This window comes from Macaca mulatta, chromosome 8 (assembly GCF_049350105.2).
Source record: "Macaca mulatta isolate MMU2019108-1 chromosome 8, T2T-MMU8v2.0, whole genome shotgun sequence".
Classification (NCBI taxonomy): Eukaryota; Metazoa; Chordata; class Mammalia; order Primates; family Cercopithecidae; genus Macaca; species Macaca mulatta.
This window is the reverse complement of record NC_133413.1, coordinates 8,443,887-8,461,535: the sequence shown is the minus strand read 5'-3', so window position 1 is coordinate 8,461,535 and position 17,649 is coordinate 8,443,887. Positions and strand designations below refer to the sequence as shown.

At 56.0% G+C, this 17,649-nt stretch overlaps 1 protein-coding gene across 15 annotated transcripts in view; it reads left to right on the top strand.

The window, feature by feature from the left end:
• LOC114675870 (SH3 domain and tetratricopeptide repeat-containing protein 1-like) overlaps positions 1–14,802 on the top strand; it is a 51,201-nt gene extending 36,399 nt beyond the window's left edge. For 10 of the 15 annotated variants that reach the window (XM_077942926.1, XM_077942929.1, XM_077942936.1 and 7 more), the window contains 5 exons: positions 4,910–5,089; positions 6,266–6,416; positions 9,546–9,668; positions 11,501–11,697; positions 14,417–14,802. In XM_077942926.1, coding sequence (XP_077799052.1) covers positions 4,957–5,089; positions 6,266–6,416; positions 9,546–9,668; positions 11,501–11,675 — 582 coding nt within the window. In that variant the 5' untranslated portion in view covers positions 4,910–4,956 and the 3' untranslated portion in view covers positions 11,676–11,697; positions 14,417–14,802. Of the gene's footprint in view, positions 1–4,909; positions 5,090–6,265; positions 6,417–9,545; positions 9,669–10,374; positions 10,562–11,500; positions 11,698–14,416 lie in introns of those variants that run through there. The other 5 variants (XM_077942941.1, XM_077942942.1, XM_077942943.1 and 2 more) reach the window with 4 other exon arrangements.
• The last annotated feature ends 2,847 nt before the right edge of the window (positions 14,803–17,649 follow it).

Genomic DNA, 17,649 nt, shown 5'->3' with positions numbered 1-17,649 from the left:
TATAATTTTTTTTCTGAAATGTTTGAGAGTGGAAGGTAGAATGCAGGTCAGGGTGAAAGGTGGAAGGAGAGAGGTGGGTTGGGAGGCTTTTTTTTTTTTTTTAAACCTTCTGAGATGGAGTTTCGCTCTTGTCACCCAGGCTGGAGTGCAATGGCACGATCTCGGCTCACTGTAACCTCTGCCTTCTGAGTTCAAGTGATTCTCCTGCGTCAGCCTCCCGAATAGCTGGGATTACAGGCGCCCACCACTATGCTTGGCTAATTTTTTGTATTTTTAGTAGAGGGGTTTCACCATGTTGGCCAGGCTGGTCTTGAACTCCTGACCTCTGATGATCCACCCGCCTTGGCCTACCAAAGTACTGGGATTACAAGCATGAGCCACTGTGCCTGGTGATTGGGAGGCTTTTGCAGTAACCCAGAGCGCTATGATGAGGGCTGGACCTGGTTGCAAATGATGAGAAAGGTGAGAAGTGGTTAGGTCTGGCATATAGTTTGAAAGGAGAGTTTAAATGGGTTAGATGACAAGAGAGAGACGTGGCTCTGAAGACATAGTAGTCCTTGCCCTGCTGGGCCGGACGAGACAGGCAGCCTAGGGCTACTACAGCACCCTGCGGGCAGCTCAGGACCTGGGCCAGCGGAGGAACCAGGCAGTGGTGCTGGCCAACTTCGGGACCCTGTGCCTGCACGCGGGTGCCAGCAGCATGGCCCAGCACTACCTCCTGGAGTCCGTGCGGCTGTTATCGAGGCTGCCCTGCAGGGAGTGTGGCCGGGACTTCACCACGTGCTCCTGCAGCTGGGCCACCTCTGCACCCACCAGGGTCCGGCCCAGCAGGGCAAGGGCTACTATGAATGGGCCCTTCTGGTCACTGTGGGGATGGGCCATGTGGAGAGTGAGTGCCCCGGTTCCTCCTGTGCGCCTCCCGGGGTCACTCGGGTCAGGGCACACCTGGGGTTTGTGATTCAGAAACAAGTGGTGGTTTTTCCACCATCGAAAGTGCTGAGTCATGGCCAGCAGCAGATGTTGGCAAGCGCCCTGGAGACAGGCGGTTCCCACACAGGGCCAGGCCCTCTGCCCTACTGGGGCAGCCAGCTCTTCCCAGTTTGCCCAGGGACCATGCTGCCTTGAGCACGGAAAGTCCTGCGTGCTGGGAATCCCTAGCCATAACCCTGGGATCAAGGCAGGCTCTGCTGATCTGGGACTTGGGGCCCCTCCATGAGCCAGGCCCTGAACGCCGGGTCTTGTGCCCGTGTTATCTGCTTGGTATGTTGGCAGCCTGCGCACCTGTCATCCCACTTCACAGAGGACACGGGGCGGGTGATTGCCCAAAGCCGCAGAGCAGTTCATGCAAAAGCAGCTCTTGCGCAGTGTGTGTCAGGCCCCACCCACAAATGGGGTTTGTGGGGTCCTCGGGTAACAGGGACTGAGCGTGGGAATGTGAGCTTTAGGCCAGAGAAGCCACAAAAGGGGGAGTGGCGTGATGGCGGGGCAGCACTTGGCCCCGGGTTAGGGAAGCCTCTTTAGTCTGGGACCAGAGGGTTGAGAGGATTTAGTCAAGTAATAGGTGGTGGGGGAGGGGCTGTTGGTGTAGCCTGTGTGAAGGACCAGGGATAAGCCAGTGGGGGTGAGTGGTGGTGAGTGAGTGGGGGTGAGTGAGCGGGGATGAGTGAGTGGGGCTGAGTGAGCGGAGGTGTGATGGGGGTGAGTGAGTGGGGATGAGTGAGCGGGGATGAGTGAGTGGGGCTGAGTGAGCGGAGGTGTGATGGGGGTGAGTGAGTGGGGGTGAGTGAGCGGGGATGAGTGAGTGGGGCTGAGTGAGCGGAGGTGTGATGGGGGTGAGTGAGTGGGAGTGTGAACGGGGATGAGTACAGTGTGAGCAGGTGTGAGCGAGTGGGGGTGAATGAGCGGGGATGAAGGGGGTGTGAGCAGGGGTGAGTGAGTGGGGGTGATTGGGGGTGAGTGAGTGGGAGTGATTGAGTGGGGGTGAGTGGGGTTGGGTGAGTGGGGGTGAGTGGGGGTGAGTGAACGGGAGAGTGAGCGGGGATGAGTGAGAGGGTGAGTGAGTAAAGGTGTGATGGAGTGAGTGAGCAGGAGTGTGAGTGGGGATGAGTGGGTTGTGGTGGTGTGAGTGGGGGTGAGTGAGTGGGAGTGTGAGCGGGGATGACTGAGTTGGGGTGAGTGAGCGGAGGTGTGATTGGGGTGAGCGAGCGGAAGTGTGAGCGGGGATAAGTGGGGTGTGAGCAGGGGTGAGTGAGCAGGGCTTATGCAGGGAGGTGCAGAGTTAGGAGTGGGTGAGTTGGGTGCTGGATGGTGAGAAGCTCTTCTGGAGAGCTAAGCAGGGCCTGGGGCCTCAGGCTGTGGCTTGGCCTTTTCCCCAAGAGCACTGGGGAGCCATGGAGTGCTATCGAACAGTCACTGCAGACTGAGCAGTGAACGGACAGTCGGTGGGCAGGGCTGTCCGAAATCTAGGCCGCAGAGGATAGATGAGGAAGTTGAGTCCAGGGAAATGGCCGAGACAAGGGATCCTGTTGTGGGTCCCTTCTGCCTTGCAGCGCTTTGTCATGGCATAGTGAGACCACTCAGAGGTGCCTCCTGTGGCCTGGACCAGAGCCCCAGGGGCTGTGGCCAAATCTGCCCATTTCCCATCACAGGCCTGGCACCCACTCCTGGCCCTAGGAGGGATGAGAGTTTGGGAAGGACCGTGTGAAGGGGCCCCGGTCCCACACATCTGCCCAAGGAGGGGTGGGGGGTTCAGACCCAGGCTTCTTCCCCAGGGGCATTGTCTGACTGGAAGGAGACCCTCCAGGAATCCAGCGCCCCAACCCCCACTGCAGCCTCCCGTGGCTCCTGGCACAATAGCCTGTGGCACCTCCTCCTACGAGGCCCTCCCCAGGGTGCTGGGGGATTCAGACTTGGAAATGCAGGCCAGGGAACGACGATCATGCTTCCCTATCTCCCCACCCTGCGCTGAAAGGTCGAGGAGACCGAGGGCGGGGCTGCTACCCCACATGCTTACTTGGGGTCATCTTTGAGTCATTTTCGGTAGTTTGTGTCTTTCTAGGAGCTTGGCTGTTGTGTCTAGATGGTCTGATTTGTTGGTGTACAATTGTTCGTAGTGTTTTCATGGAATCCTTTTATTTCTGTCAGGTCGGCAATAATGTGTCCTCTTTCATTTCTGATTTTAGAAACTTGGTTTTTAATTTTTTATTTATTTCTTTTTATTAGAGATGGGGTCTCATCATGTTCCCCCAGGCTGGTCTTGAATGCTGGCCTCAGCGATCCTTCCACCTCGGCCTCACAAAGCGCTGGGATGACAGGCGTGAGCCATGGTGCTCAGTCTTGATTTTAGTCATTTGTGTCCCGTCTTTCTTTTCTTGGTCAGTCTGGTGAAAGATTTGTCAATTTTGTTATTATTTTCAAAAAACCCACTTTTGGTTCTGTTGATTATCTCTTTTGTTTTTCCATTCTCTGTATTTTTACTTCCCATTTCCACTCTCATGTTTATTATTTTCTTTCTTTTATTTGCTTTGGGTTTAGTTCATTCTTTTTCTAGTTTCTCAAGGTGGAAGGTTAGGTATTTGATTTGAGATTTTTCTTCTTTCTTTGAATGTAGACATTTACAGTTATAAATTTCCCTTTCAGCACTGCCTTAGCTGCATCTTGGAATTTTTGATACACTGTGCTATTTTTTTTTTTTTTAAGACAGAGTTTTGCTCTATTGCCCAGGGTGGGGTGCAGTGGTGCAATCTTGGCTCACTGCAACTTCTACCCAGGTTCAAGCCATTCTCATGCCTCAGCCTCCCGAGTAGCTGGGATTACAGACGTGCACCACCCCACCCGGCTAATTTTTATATTTTATTTTTTATAGAGACGGGATTTCACCATGTTTCCCAGGCTGTTCTCAAACTCCTGGACTCAAGCGATCCTCCCGCCTCGGCCTCCCACAGTGCTGGGATGTCAGGCGTGAGCCACCACCCTGGCCCGGGCTGTGCATTTGTTTGCATTCTTCTCAAATTAGTTTTCAGTTTCCCTGATGGTCTCTTTGACTCACTGGTTGTTTAGGAGTGTGTAATTTCCACATATTTTTGAATTTCCCACATTTCCTTCACTGTTGATTTCCAGTTTTGTGCCAGTACAGCTGAAGAACACCTCTGCTTCGGTCTCAGTCCTTCTCCATTCACTGCGGCTCATTTTGTGGCCTGGCACATGGTCTGTCATGGGAAATGTCCCCTCGGTGCTCGAGAGGACTATGTATTCAGCTGTCATTGGGTGGCGTGTGTAACAGATGTCCATTCGGCGTACCTGGTTTCCTGTGTTAATCTCCGGAATGTTTCTGGCACTAGAAACTCAGAAACTTTCCACCGTTCCCAGCGCCCTGGCTTTGGGAGAGGCCAGTGAGCGTGTGGCTTGGGAGCCTGGTTACATGAGAGAAGCATGTGTGGGAACGCCGTGGCCCGGTTTTGAACCCCATTCCCCCAACATGATGCCGTGTGTGGCAGACATGACACTTGGCTTTGCTCTCTCAGGGTTCCATCTGCGACAGGGGCTCCTTTTGCCCCTGGCCTCATCAGCTCAGGCTGAAGGTGGCCCTGGTCCTGGCCAGAGGGGCTTTGTGAAGCAGAAATAGATGGCCTGGTGCAGGCGCCGAGCCTGGCCAGGACCTCGGCCCTGGGAGTTGTAAAGAAGGCCGGCCTCTACCGTGAGCATCTGCACCAAGGTGTGCCCATGTGACTGTGTGCTCGGCGTCTGCCCTGGCACGGGTGCATGGCCTGTCTGCGCTCAGTCTCCCCACCTATGGGGCCCAGGCTCACAGAGGTGTGAAAGAGGCAAGCACGGCACAGGGGCCTCAGAGCCCAGCCAGGTTCGCTTCGATGCTGGGAGACTAACGTCTTCCATTTTGTCTTCTGCCCAGGCCAGTTGCGGGCCGTTCACTGACTGTGCTACTTCTATAGCACCGTCATGCCCAGCGAGGCCCAGTGTGTCATCTACCATGAGCTCCAGCTCTCCCTGGCCCGCAAGGTGGCCGACAAGGTGCTGGAGGGGCAGCTCCTGGAGACCATCAGTCAACTCTACCTGTCCTGGGCAACAAGCGGTAAGGGCTGGCTTTGCAGTGGTGGAGGTAGGGGCGGGCAGGGCAGGGAGGGGGGCACAGGGAAGCTGGCCCAGGACCCCAGCAGCCCCTCTCCTTTTGATCATTTGGTTCCTTGGCATCAGATGTTTTGAGCTGGTGGGCCTGGGGTCGTCCCAGGGCTGCTGCTGGGCCATGAGTCCCAGCTTGAGCCTCCCTTGTTGGGTCAAAGGTCATCTCCACCCCAGCAGAGGCAGTACATGCACTCTGGGCTGTTCTTCCTACTATGGTGGCTTTTGTCATCTGACCTCTGCCTGCCCCAAATCTTCACTCCTGGCCTTCATCTGTCCCCTTAAATGTGACCACATCACCCACCTGTGGCTTCTCTCCCACAGAAGACAGAGCCAGTTGTGTCACCTGCTTCCCTGTGGCAGGGTTTCAAGGTCTCACGTCCCATATGTGGTCTACTCGGCTTCCCCCAAGCATCCTGACCTGGTGGGGTAACCATGGCCCTGGCCACCCCACCCACAGGGCCCAGTGACATTGCTGCAGTCACACCCCCTCGAGTGTCAGACTTACTGAGAGAGCAGGGAAGGAGCCAGATTCCATGGGGACCCGGGAGACTGGCTCCAGTCTTGGTCTCAGTTTCACAGAAGGAAAATGGGCCAGTGTGCTAGAGCCATGCTTCTCAAAGTGTAGTGCCTGGACCAGTAGAGCAGCATCCGTGTCACGTAGGAGCTTGTGGCAAGTGGGAGTTCTAGGGCCTGCCCCAGGCCTGTGGAGCCGGAAGCTGTGGGGGCAGGGCCAGCAAGTTATAAGGACTGGCCTCCGGGTGACTCTGATGCCTGCACACCTTGATTACCATCGGCCCAGATAGCCCCTGAACACTAACGGCTCCTGGTGCATCTGGAGAAGACACAGGTCATGTCTGGGAGGCAGGGGAGATGGACTAGCACACTCCTCCTGCCACAGGGCAGCATGATGCTCGATTCCCTCAGAAGGATGTCCTTCATCTTTTCCACGCCGTGTGTGTTCACCCTGGCCCTCCCAGCAGCCTGGGAAGGGCAGAACACTGCACACACAAGAGGGCCGTTCCCAGTCCGCACATTCCAGATTCATCTGTCACCAGACACACGGGAGGAGGCAGATTGGTTCCAGGAGGATGAGAACCCTTGTTCTGACACCTGTGTGTGATTCCAGGGCCTGCAGATCCGCTCTGGACTACACCAAAGGAAGTCTGGGGATTTTCATTGACCTTCAGAAGGAAGAGAAGGAGGCGCATGCCTGGCTGCAAGCAGGGAAGATCTATTACATCCTGCAGCAGAGTGAGCTGGTGGACCTGTACATCCAGGTGAGTGGCAAGGGATGCAGGAGGACCCCTGTGCTGTTCACTCTCCATCCACCCATCCATTCATCCTTCCATCATCTATTTACCTGCTCATCCTTCCATCCATCCATCCATCCATCATCCATCCATCCATTCATCCATCCATCCATCCTTCCATCCTTCCATCATCCATCCATTCACCTGTTCGTCTTTCCAAGCATCCATCCATCTATCCATCCATCATCCATCCCTCCCTCCATCCATCCATCTATCATCCATCCATCCTTTTATCATCCATCCATTCACCTGTCCATCCACCTATTCACCTAGTCGTCCATCCATTCACCTGTTCGTCCATCCATCCATCCTTCCATCTATCTTTCCATCTGTTCATCCTTCTATCCATCCATCCATCCATCATTCTTCTGTTCACCTCTTCGTCCATCCATTCACCTGTTCGTCCATCCTTCCATCCATCCTTCCATCCATCTTTCCATTATCCATCCAACCATCTTCCATCCATCCATGATCCGTCCATTCACCTATCCATCCATCCCTGCATCCATTCTTCCATCCTTCCATCATCCATTCACCTGTTCATTCTTCCATCCATCCATTCATCCATCATCCATCCATCCATCTATCATCCATCCATCCTTCCATCATTCATCCACTCACCTGCTCATCCTTCCATCCATCCATCCATCCTTCCTTCTAGCATCCATCCATTCACCTGTTCATCCTTCCATTCACCTGTTCATCCTTCCATTCATCCATCCATCATCCATCCATCCATCCATCCATCCATCCATCCATCCATCCATCATTCATCCATTCTTTTATCATCCCTTCATTCAGCCACCATCCATCCACCTGTTTGTCCATTCATCCATCCATCCTTCCATCATCCATCATTCATCCATCCATCCATTTATCCATTCATTGATATATCCATCCATCCATCTATCATCCATCTATCCTTCTATCATCCATCCACTCACCTCCTGTTCATCCTTCCATCCATCCGTTTATCCATTCATTCATCCATCCATCCTTCCATCATCCATCCATCTTTCCATCATCCATCCTTGCATCATCCATCCATTCATCTGTTCATTCTTCCATCCATCCATCCATCATCCATCCATCCATTTATCCATTCATCCATCCATCATCCATCCAGCCATCATCCATCCATCTGTCCATTCATCCATCCATCCTTTTATCATCCATCCTTTTATCATCCATCCATTTATCATCCATCCATTTATCATCCATCCATTCATCATCCATCCATTCACCCGTCTATCCATCCATTCACCTGTTGATCCATCCATCCGTCCATTCATCCTTCCATCAACCATCCATTCACCTGTTCATCCTTCCATCCATCGACCTGTTCATCTTTTCATCCATCCACCTGTTCATCCTTCCATCCGTCCAACTGTTCATCCTTCCATCCATCCACCTGTTCATCCTTCCATCCATCCACCATTCATCCATCCGTCATTCATCCATCCATCACACTCACCTCCTGTTCATCCTTCCATCCATCCATCATTCATCCATCTATCCATTTATCCATCCATCCATCCCTCCTTCCATCATGCATCCATTCATCTGTTCATCCTTCGATCCATCCATCATCCATCCATCCATCCATCATCCATCCATCCATCATCCGTCTATCTGTCCATTCATCCATCTGTCCATCCATCTGTCCATTCATCCATCCATCATTCTTCCATCCTTTTATCCATCCATTCACCCGTCTATCCATCCATTCACCTGTTCATCCATCCATCCGTCCATTCATCCTTCCATCATCCATCCATTCACCTGTTTATCCTTCCATCCATCATCCATCCACATATCCATTTATCCATTCATCCATCCATCCATCATCCAACCATGCTTCCATTATCCATCCATGCTTCCATCATCCATCCATCCACCTGTTCGTCCTTCCATCCATCCATCATCCATCCACCCATTCATTCATCCATCCATCCATCATTCATCCATCCACCCACTAATCTACCCATTAATCCATCCCTCCATTCATCTATCTGTTCATTGGTTTATCCATACATTCGTCTATCCACCATCTAGCCATCAATATGCACATACATCATCTACCCTCCACCCATCAATGCATTATCTACCCACCCATATATACATGCAGACATACACACATCATTCCGCCCACCCACCCATCCATCCATCCATCCATCCACCCACCCGTCCGTCCATCCATCCATTCATCCGTCCGTCCATCCATCCATCCATCCATCCATCCATCCATCCATCCATCCATCCCAGCATTAATCTATCCACACACCCATCCATCCATCCATGTGTCTACATCTCCTCATCCATTCATCCATCCATCCACTCATTCCTAAGCCACTGCTGAGCACCTGTTGTGTGCCTTTTCCCTCCCTCCAACTGGTTCCTGCACATCCTCCCCCAGTGGCCAGCATCTTCTCCCTGAGGGCAGAGGCGCGGCCCCTCACAGTGCCCAGCACCTGCTGGTATACAGCATATGCTCAAATAATGTGACCACTCAGTTAACACACGGAAGAACTTGCTCCAAGCGACACATGGCACATCTCCTTACAAAATGAATCTATCATAGTGGCTGTTTTGAGAGGCTTTCCCAAACACAGTGTGATCTGGAACAAATTGTGAAGCCCACGAGCCTGGTGAAGCTTTCATTATTGAGCACCTGCTGTATACCTCCATGAGCTGAGGAGAGGGATCAAGAGCTCATGGCCAAGAGGGGACCAGGCACACCCACAAACACTGTTGATGTGGCAGGGATGTGGCAACCCAGAAAGGAGCCAGGGGATGGGCTCCCAGCAGTCTGGGGGCCACGGAGACTGGTTTGAGTGCAGGGGAAGTGGGCTAGGGCTAGCCCTGGTGGTAGGATTCACAGGTGTCGGGCTCCTGGGCTGCAGCTGCTCAGTCACCTCCTGGCACTCAGGTGCATCAGTTCATTGTCCTCATGCCAGTGGTGGGGGCATCCCTAATGCACAGAGCCTGAAAAATGCTCAGGTGTACCTGTAGTGTGTGAGAGGAAGGAGGCTGGCGAAGGTGGGCGTGGCCACCACGCCAGATGTGGGTCTTGAGGGAACTTCTGTCTCCTTTCAGGTGGCACAGAATGTGGTCCTGTACACAGGCGACCCCAGCCTGGGGCTGGAGCTGTTTGAGGCAGCTGGAGACATCTTCTTCAATGGGGCCTGGGAGCGGGAGAAAGCCGTGTCCTTCTACCGGGTGAGCTGGCCTGTGGGCTGATGTGGGTGGGCCTCAGGGGGGCACCTGGAGGGCTGAGGCACAGCTGTGGCAGGGCAGAGGCCTCCCACCTGGAGGCAGGGCCACCCATGCACATGCTTAGTTTCCCAGTGTTCTCACCGGGAATGATACTGACCGTGCCCCTGCCCGGGACAAACGTTTGGGGCCTGGATGTGACAATGGCTCTACCCTTGTACCTGATGATCTCAAGCAACCATGAGCGAGAAGTCCTGTCCCCATCTTCCAGATGAGGAAACTGAGGCTCAGAGAGGCACAGGGACATGTCAGAGGACACACAGCATGTCAGTGGGAGGCCCAGGTCTGCTTGCACCCCGAAGTGGGACGGCTTCTCCCTTCCTCTGAGCTCACGGTGTGGCTCAGCCCTGGGCACAGATAAATGTGGTGTTTTTAGAGGAGAGAGGAGTGCTGGCTCCCCCCAGTCAGACCCCTGGTGCCCAGGTGGGAGAGGCTGGTCTGAGGCTGCTGGGTGTAGCTGGATGGGCCTCAGGTGACTCTTCAGCCCCCAACTTGGGTGTCTGAACTGTGTGTTATCCCAGAGCACAGAGCTGTGTGGAGGTGCAGGGGTAGCTGGGGCGTGGGAAGCTCCAAGCACATGTTTGAGCTCTGAGGAGGGCGCTGCGCAAGGTGGGTGCTGCGGGAAACCTGACCCCACCTGCCTGTGTGGTAGGACCGGGTCCTGGCCCTGGCCCTGGCAGTGACTATGGGCAACTGCAAGGCGGAGCTGCAGCTACAGCTGTGCAAAAAGCTGGTGGCACTCCTGTCCACCCTGGAGGAGCCCCAGGAGGACTTGGAGTTTGCCTACATGGCCCTAGCACTCAGCATCACTCTGGGTAAGTCCCCTGAGCCCCCACCCTGCCAGGACCCACACTTTGCCAGAGCCCAGCCTCCAGGTCTGCAGGGCAGGAGCTGAAACAGCTGCTGGATTTTCCTGGTCTCCTGTCCAGGCAGGCAGATCTGCCCAACTGGCTTCCCCATCCGGCTGTGGGGCACAGCCCGAGGTCTCTCACACAGTGCAGAGCTCCCTGCCTGACTGAGCTCTGCTTCCTCTGCCTGTTCCCGCTGCTGACCACAAGGGCCGCCCAGTGTGCCCTCTGCCTTCCAGACATGCCAGGCATCTCGTTGGTCCCTGTATGTGCCAGGCTGAGTGGCACATTCCCTTTATCTTGTGCCCTTCCCAACCTCATCAACCACACGGCTCTCTGGCTGATAAAATCCCAGTTCCCCTTCCAGCAGTCTGCCCCTTAAGGCCGGGCATCCCCTGGTGCTGTGCCAGGGTCATCTGTCCCCCTCCAGAGACAGGGAACCCTAGGCAGGCCGCATGCCCCAGCACCTTGTGCCCCGTGGCCCAGTACACAGTAGGTGTGCAGCTGACTCCCCAAAGTAGGGGGCTCTGATTGTGACACACGCAGGAGGAGTCGGATGTCACGTCTGTGGGTTGCCTGGAGCCGGGGTGCCCGGGAGCACCTGGACTGCATGGCTTTTGGGCTCCCCTGGTTAAAACCAGTGAGCAAAGGCAGGTGGCTATGTGTAGGCACAGAGCTGGGCCATCCAAGTCCGACTTTGCCAAAGCCTCACAGTAGACAGGGGCAGGCCTTATTAGTTCTGCTTTGCAGATGGGAAAGTGAGTCTGGGAACCTGGAAGGGACTGGCCAGAGCTGCCCAGGCGACCGCAGGTGCCTGGAGGCAAGCCGGGTGTGCTGCCTGGGGTCTGCATACCTGCTCCTGAGGGGCCTGTGCCCTCCCTGCCCCAGGGAGCCGCGTCCTCACACCTGCCCCTTTGGCCTGCACCCCAGGGGACCGGCTGAACGAGCACGTGGCCTACCACCGGCTGGCCGCCCTGCACCATCAGCTGGGCCAGGGCAAGCTGGCAGAGCAGTTCTACCTCAAGGCCCTGTAGCTCTGCAACTCGCCACTGGAGTTCGACGAGGAGACCCTCTACTACGTGAAGGTGTACCTGGTGCTCGGTGACATCATCTTCTATGACCTGAAGGTGGGTGGGGAGGGGCAGGGCTCGGGGTGTTCCCGGCCCCCTTGGAGTGGGATCTCTACCCTGACCCAGAGGCCTGGGTTCCAGCCTGCCTTAGGAATGGCCCAGTGGCCTCCCTGAAGCTCTGCACGTGGCTGGAGGAACCGGCAATGTTAGCAGATACAACCCAGCTCCCAAGCTGGCCAGGCCCCACCCTCAAGAACTCAGTCTCAGCCAGGGAGGCTGACACATGAGTGGGCAATGGTGGCCTCTGGGTAAAGAAGGGGGATTGTAGTCAGGGGGACCCTCCTGGAGGAGGTGACACCAAAACTGAGTCTCGACAGTCAAGTGTCAAGTTGCATTTAACAAAGAAAACAGGGTCAGGAGAAGGACATTTTGGAGGACGGCATCATCCTCACATTGAATCCACATTGCAAGATCCAACCCAAATCCTGGCGCCGCCTCTAGGAAGCCTACCCAGGGTGCCAGCCTGCACTGAGCAACTCCTTCCTGGAGTCCCGAGACACCTTGAATCTTCACATCACCCAGGAAGGGTGGGGTGGGACCAGTGTCTTACCATCGGGTTCACAGACAGGGAAACCCCAGCTCAGGGCAGGTGCAGTGGGGCGGGGCCCCAGCCAGCCAGGCTGAGGCCTTGCTGGGTGGCGTCTGTCTGGAGCGGAGGTGCTGTGCTCCCTCTGCCCCCAGCCCTGCAGGGGTGGAGAGCTGGGACTGTCAGACTCAGACCTGGCGTGTCTCCACCCCTCTGCCCAGCAGGCACCGCCCCTCCTCAGCATCGCACGGGCACCGCATCAGTGCTCCTTATGGGCTGAGGGGCCAGGGCACTCCAGTCCAGGGGCCGAGATCTTGGGGTCCTTAGAACAACATGAGGAGCTGGGGCAGCCCTACGACCTCGCCCCGTATCGTATCCCCCACCGCAGGCCTGGGGCTGCCCGGAAGGCCCCCACCCAGTGCTGGCGACACCTGGTGGTCAGAAGTGGTCCCTGTGGCCTCCCAAGTCCCAGCCAGACAGGGAGGTGCCAAGCGTCAGACCCAGAGGGATGCTACTCACCGCTCAGGGGCTCGCCTGGGACCCAGGGAGACGGGCCTCCCAGAAGAGGCCTTTATCTCTCTTGGTCAAGGCTGCCGCCCCCTCTGCCTGCCCAGGAGGAAGGAAAGGGCCAAGTAGTACCTGAGAGGCCAAAGTCCACGGTTGGGGTTGAGGGGCAGAGGCCTCCTTCATCTCCTTCCCATGCACAGCCCTCTGGGCCTCATCGTGACTATGCTGTCAGCGCAGGCCAGCTTCCCACAGGGAGGCCCCCTTGGAATTCCCCAAGGGCGGCTGTCTTTCCAAGGCTACACCCTCCTCCTTGTATAGGAGACTCTGGACCCAGGGCCCAGAGGAGTAGGAGAAAACGCCGGGCTGCATGGGGCCTGGAAGGCTGGCAGAGAGGCAGGGGTAAATGGGCATCTTTGCCGATTGCCTCTAAAACGGGGTCCCCTTTAGTGTACACGTGAGAGTGAGCCCTGGAATAGGGAAGATTAAGTGTGTCCTGGCTCAGCCTGCCACTCACTAGCTGTTGCACACACTACAGGCACATGGAAATGCACACACAAATGCACACGGGCACAGGCACACGCACACAGGCTACGCACACACAGGCACACAAAGGCACAGGCACACGCAGAGACATATGCATTGGCTGGCTCCTTCCTGTTTAGTTGGGAAGCCCCCACCCCTTCAGGAAGCCTTTGCCTTCCACCCCCCGCTGAGTCTGGGGCCTCCTGGGCCCCCCACAGGCTCCTGGGCTTCCCTCTGCCACAGCCTGGGCCACCCTGTGTGGTCAGTGTTCACTCCCAGGTCCCTCAGACTGGGAGCAAGGACGTTAGGCTCAGCCACGCACCCAGCACAGAGTCCAGTGTTCGGCTGGGCCGGGGGCATTGGATGAGCAGTGGCGGTGACTCGGGGCCTTCTCATGCCCCTGCTCCGTGTGTGGGGCGGGGCAGTGGGGGAATGGACTGCTGCATCTTGGACTTTGTCCTTGACCCTGGGAGCCATCTTGAGATGGTAAAGGACAGGCCAGGCATGGGTCTTAGAGAGGTCCCTTGGGTGGCTCCATGTGGTGGAGGCGCCTGGGGAGAAGCCGGGTGGGGGATGGGAGGGTGAAGGAGGAGTTCTGGGAGGCGGCATCCCAACCCAGGGATGGTGAGTTTGGGCCAAAGATGCATTGAAAATGGGAGTGGATGTCTGGGGCGTCACACTCTGTCAATATTTCAGGGAACATTGCCAGAGAGGACACCTGTGAGATGGTTTTGTACCTGGCCTGTCCCGTGGAGGGCCTGGAAATGGTCAGCATGGACAGGGGCCAGAGGGGAGCCTGGGTCACTCAACGCTGTGCCCCTGCTGTGGTTCGGAGCCACGGGTCCTGCATGGAACTCTCAGAGCAGGCAGGATCTGCCCTGACCTCGGCCCATGGGGAAAGCAGCCACTGCCTGCAGAGAGGGTGGCACTGGGGCAGGACGGTTGGGGTGAGTGGGGCGTAGGGACAGTCAGGAAGGCTTCCAGTGCTGTCAGGGTCGTCCCCACTTCCTGCAGCTGAGACCACAGCAGTGTAACAGGTTTCAGGGCTCATGGGGTGAGCCAGCATTGGCTGGACATGTGGAATGACCTGGAGACAGGAACGGCCTCTGGGAAGATGGGCTCCGAGTCCCCCTTTTGCTGAGCATGACCTGTCCCCTTCAGGACCCGTTTGAGTACTACCAGCTGGCACTGGCAGCCGCCGTGGACCTGGGCAACAAGAAGGCACAGCTGAAGATCTACACGCGGCCGGCCACCGTCTCCCACAACTTCCTCCTGGACCGTGAGAAGTCGCTCCTCTTCTACCAGAAGGCCAGGACCTTCGCCACAGAGCTCAACGTCCGCAGGGTCAACCTGCCTCCTCTGCCACTCTGCGGGTGGGCCCCCTGGTTGCCCCCAGCCACCCTCGCTGAGGACAGCATCCGAGGGAGTGGGTTTTGTGCAAGGAGGATGGTCTCCTACCTCTCCTGGTGTCTCCCGTGGCTCATTTTCTGGGAAATGGGGCATGAAAGCAGGGTTCAAATAGCAATAAATTTTTCTTTGCAATAACATACCGAAGTCCCCAGGGCATCCTTCCCTGTGTGCTTCCTGGGCTGTGTCTAGGGGCCAGCTCCTTCCCTGGTGGCAGCCCTCTGATCTTGGGGATGAGAAGGACCGTGAGCTCAACAGACCTGGGCCAGGTCACCATGAGCCTCGGTTTCCTCGGTGGCCAGAGGGGAGATGGTGGTGGAACTCTCTGGGCAGCTCCCTGCTCTCCCTGCTCAGAGCTTTTGCTGTAGGTCTCGTGCCGCCCTTGACTTTAACCTTCAGGCCACTGTGCCCGGATGTCGGGGCTGCTAGTGTCCCTGTTCGCCATTGAAGAAATAGAGGCACAGAGAGGTTAGGTGTCTGGCCCACCGTCACACAGCAGGTAGGGGCAGAGACGCAGAGCCCAGTACACTGACCACCACACCACCCTGCCAGCCTGCAGCCAGGAAGGTGTCCCCCATTAGGACCCAAGGTCAGCTCCTGGACCTCTCTTGTGGTGTCGGGAGAGCCACAGGCCAGTGAGGGTGGCCCCGGGGATCCCTCACTCAGTGTCCTCTGCTCCCAGACTTGGTTGGGCTGAGCCTGGCCAGTCCCACCTCTGGCCACTGGTCAGCCCTGCGGGAAGTGAGATGCAGGGATCTCTGCCTGTGTAGACGCTGCTACCCAGTATTGAAAGCCTTATCTGGGCTGCCCCCAAGCCATCCCCACATACCCCTCCCCTTCCGGTCCCCGGCCCTCATCCCAGTCCCTGGAATCCCAGGTTTTCCTTGTTGGAATCTCTTGGCCTTAGGGAACACAGCTCGCACGGTCTCTTTGCCAGTTTACAGCAAGGAAACCGAGGTTCAGAGACTGTGGGTGTCCCACGTGATTCTCACATACACTGCACTCTCCCAGCCCCCTCTTTTAAACACTTTAAATGAGGTGACATTCACATCGCATGCAATGAACTATTTCAACGCGAATAATGTGGTGGCATTTGTGGATTCACAGTCCTGTGCAACCACTCACGCCATCTAGTTTCAAAATGTTTTCATCTCCCCAGAAGAAACCTGCCATCCTCACTAAGCTGTTACCCCTCCTTGGTATCCCCCAAGCCCCTCGTTTAATGGAAGGGGAAACTGAGGCCCGGAGAGAGACTTGCCAGTGGGCGGAGCTCTGATCATAAGGAATCAGGCAGCCATCTGCTGCTTCAGTCCTGGGTTGGTTTTCCACCCAGCAGAGGTGACAGAGCCAGGAGGTTCTGGGAGCGCCACAGGTGTCACTGGTTCAGTCCTGGGTTGGTTTTCCACCCAGCAGAGGTGACAGAGCCAGGAGGTTCTCGGACCCCATGCTTGCAGCCAGAGCCCTGCCCCGAGCCTCCCCACCAGGGGGCAGCAGAGAGCTTTCCAGAACCGGCCGCGAGACTGGCGGGAAGCAGTGGGTCAGAGCTGCTGACAAACCTCACGTGGACCCCAGATCGCTGTCTCTGTGGGTTGGGCTTGGGAATTGGAGAGGAGGCCGCATGATTGGAAACGTGAAGACAGCACGGCCTGGCTGGAGGAGTGGGAAGCGCCGTCACGTTGACTGAGGACACAGACCTCCTGCCCGCTGGGCCGGGCCTGCAGCCATTCTTCTCGGGGTGGGGTCCGCAGGTCCGGCTTGCTCTCGGCCCCCGACCTGCCTCAGAGTCCGGGGGGCTTTGGAACTGTGCCTTCCCATCTCCACCCACCCTGGCTGGTGCCATGAGGGGCCTGGATCCTGGGATCCTGTTCCTCTTGGGCAGCAGAGACTGGGGGACCAGAGGAGATGATGGGTCTTCAAGCCCCACATTCCAACCCCAGCCCACCACTGACAGTCTGGGGGTTCGAGATGAGGGAGTTGATGTCTCTGAGCCCCAGTTTTGTCACCACTAAAATGAGACCGACATACTGGGGCAGAGTGCCAGCCCCAGGGCTAACAGGCCTGTTTCCTACTAACAATCCCTCTTACTCCTAGGAATAGCTCCAACAACCGCACACTAGGGAACGCTCAACCCAGGCCAACTTGTCAGAGGCACGTGAACCAGAGTGACTCCATCTTGAATGGGGGCTGGGTAAACGGAGGCTGAGACCTGCTGGGCCACATTTCCAGGAGGCTAGGAATTCTTCGTCACAGGATGAGATAGGAGGTCCCCACAAGATACAGGTCATAAAGACCTTGCTGATAAAGCAGGTTGCAGTAAAGAAGTTGGCCAAAGCCGCAAACCCAAGATGGCCACGAGAGTGACCTCTGATTGCCCTCACAGCTCATTATGTGCTAATTATAACGCGTTAACTGCTACAAGGCACTCCCACCAGCGCCACGACAGTTTACAGATGCCATGGCAACATCTGGAGGTTACCCTACATGGTCTCGGAAGGGAGGGCAGAAACTCTCAGTTCTGGGAATTGCCCACCCCTTTCCTGGAACACTCATGAATAGTCCAACCCTTGTTTAGCATATGATCAAGAAATAACCATGAAAATGGGCAACCAGCAGCCTTTGGGGCCACTCTGCCTATGGAGCAGCCATTCTTTTTTTTCCTTTTTTTTTTTTTTTTTTTTTTTGAGATGGAGTCTTGCTCTGTTGGCCAAACTAGAATGCAGTGGCATGATCTTGGCTCACTACAACCTGCACCTCGTGGGTTCAAGCGATTCTTCTGCCTCAGCCTTCCTAGTAGCTGGGATTACAGGCACCTGCCACCACACCGTTAATGTTTTGTATTTTAGTGGAGACAGGGTTTTGCCATGTTGGACCAGGCTGGTCTCGAACTTCTCACCTCAGGTGATCCACCTGCCTCGGCATGCCAAAGTTCTAGGATTACAGGAGTGAGCAGCTGCGCCCGGCCAGAGTAGCCATTCTTTTATTCCTTT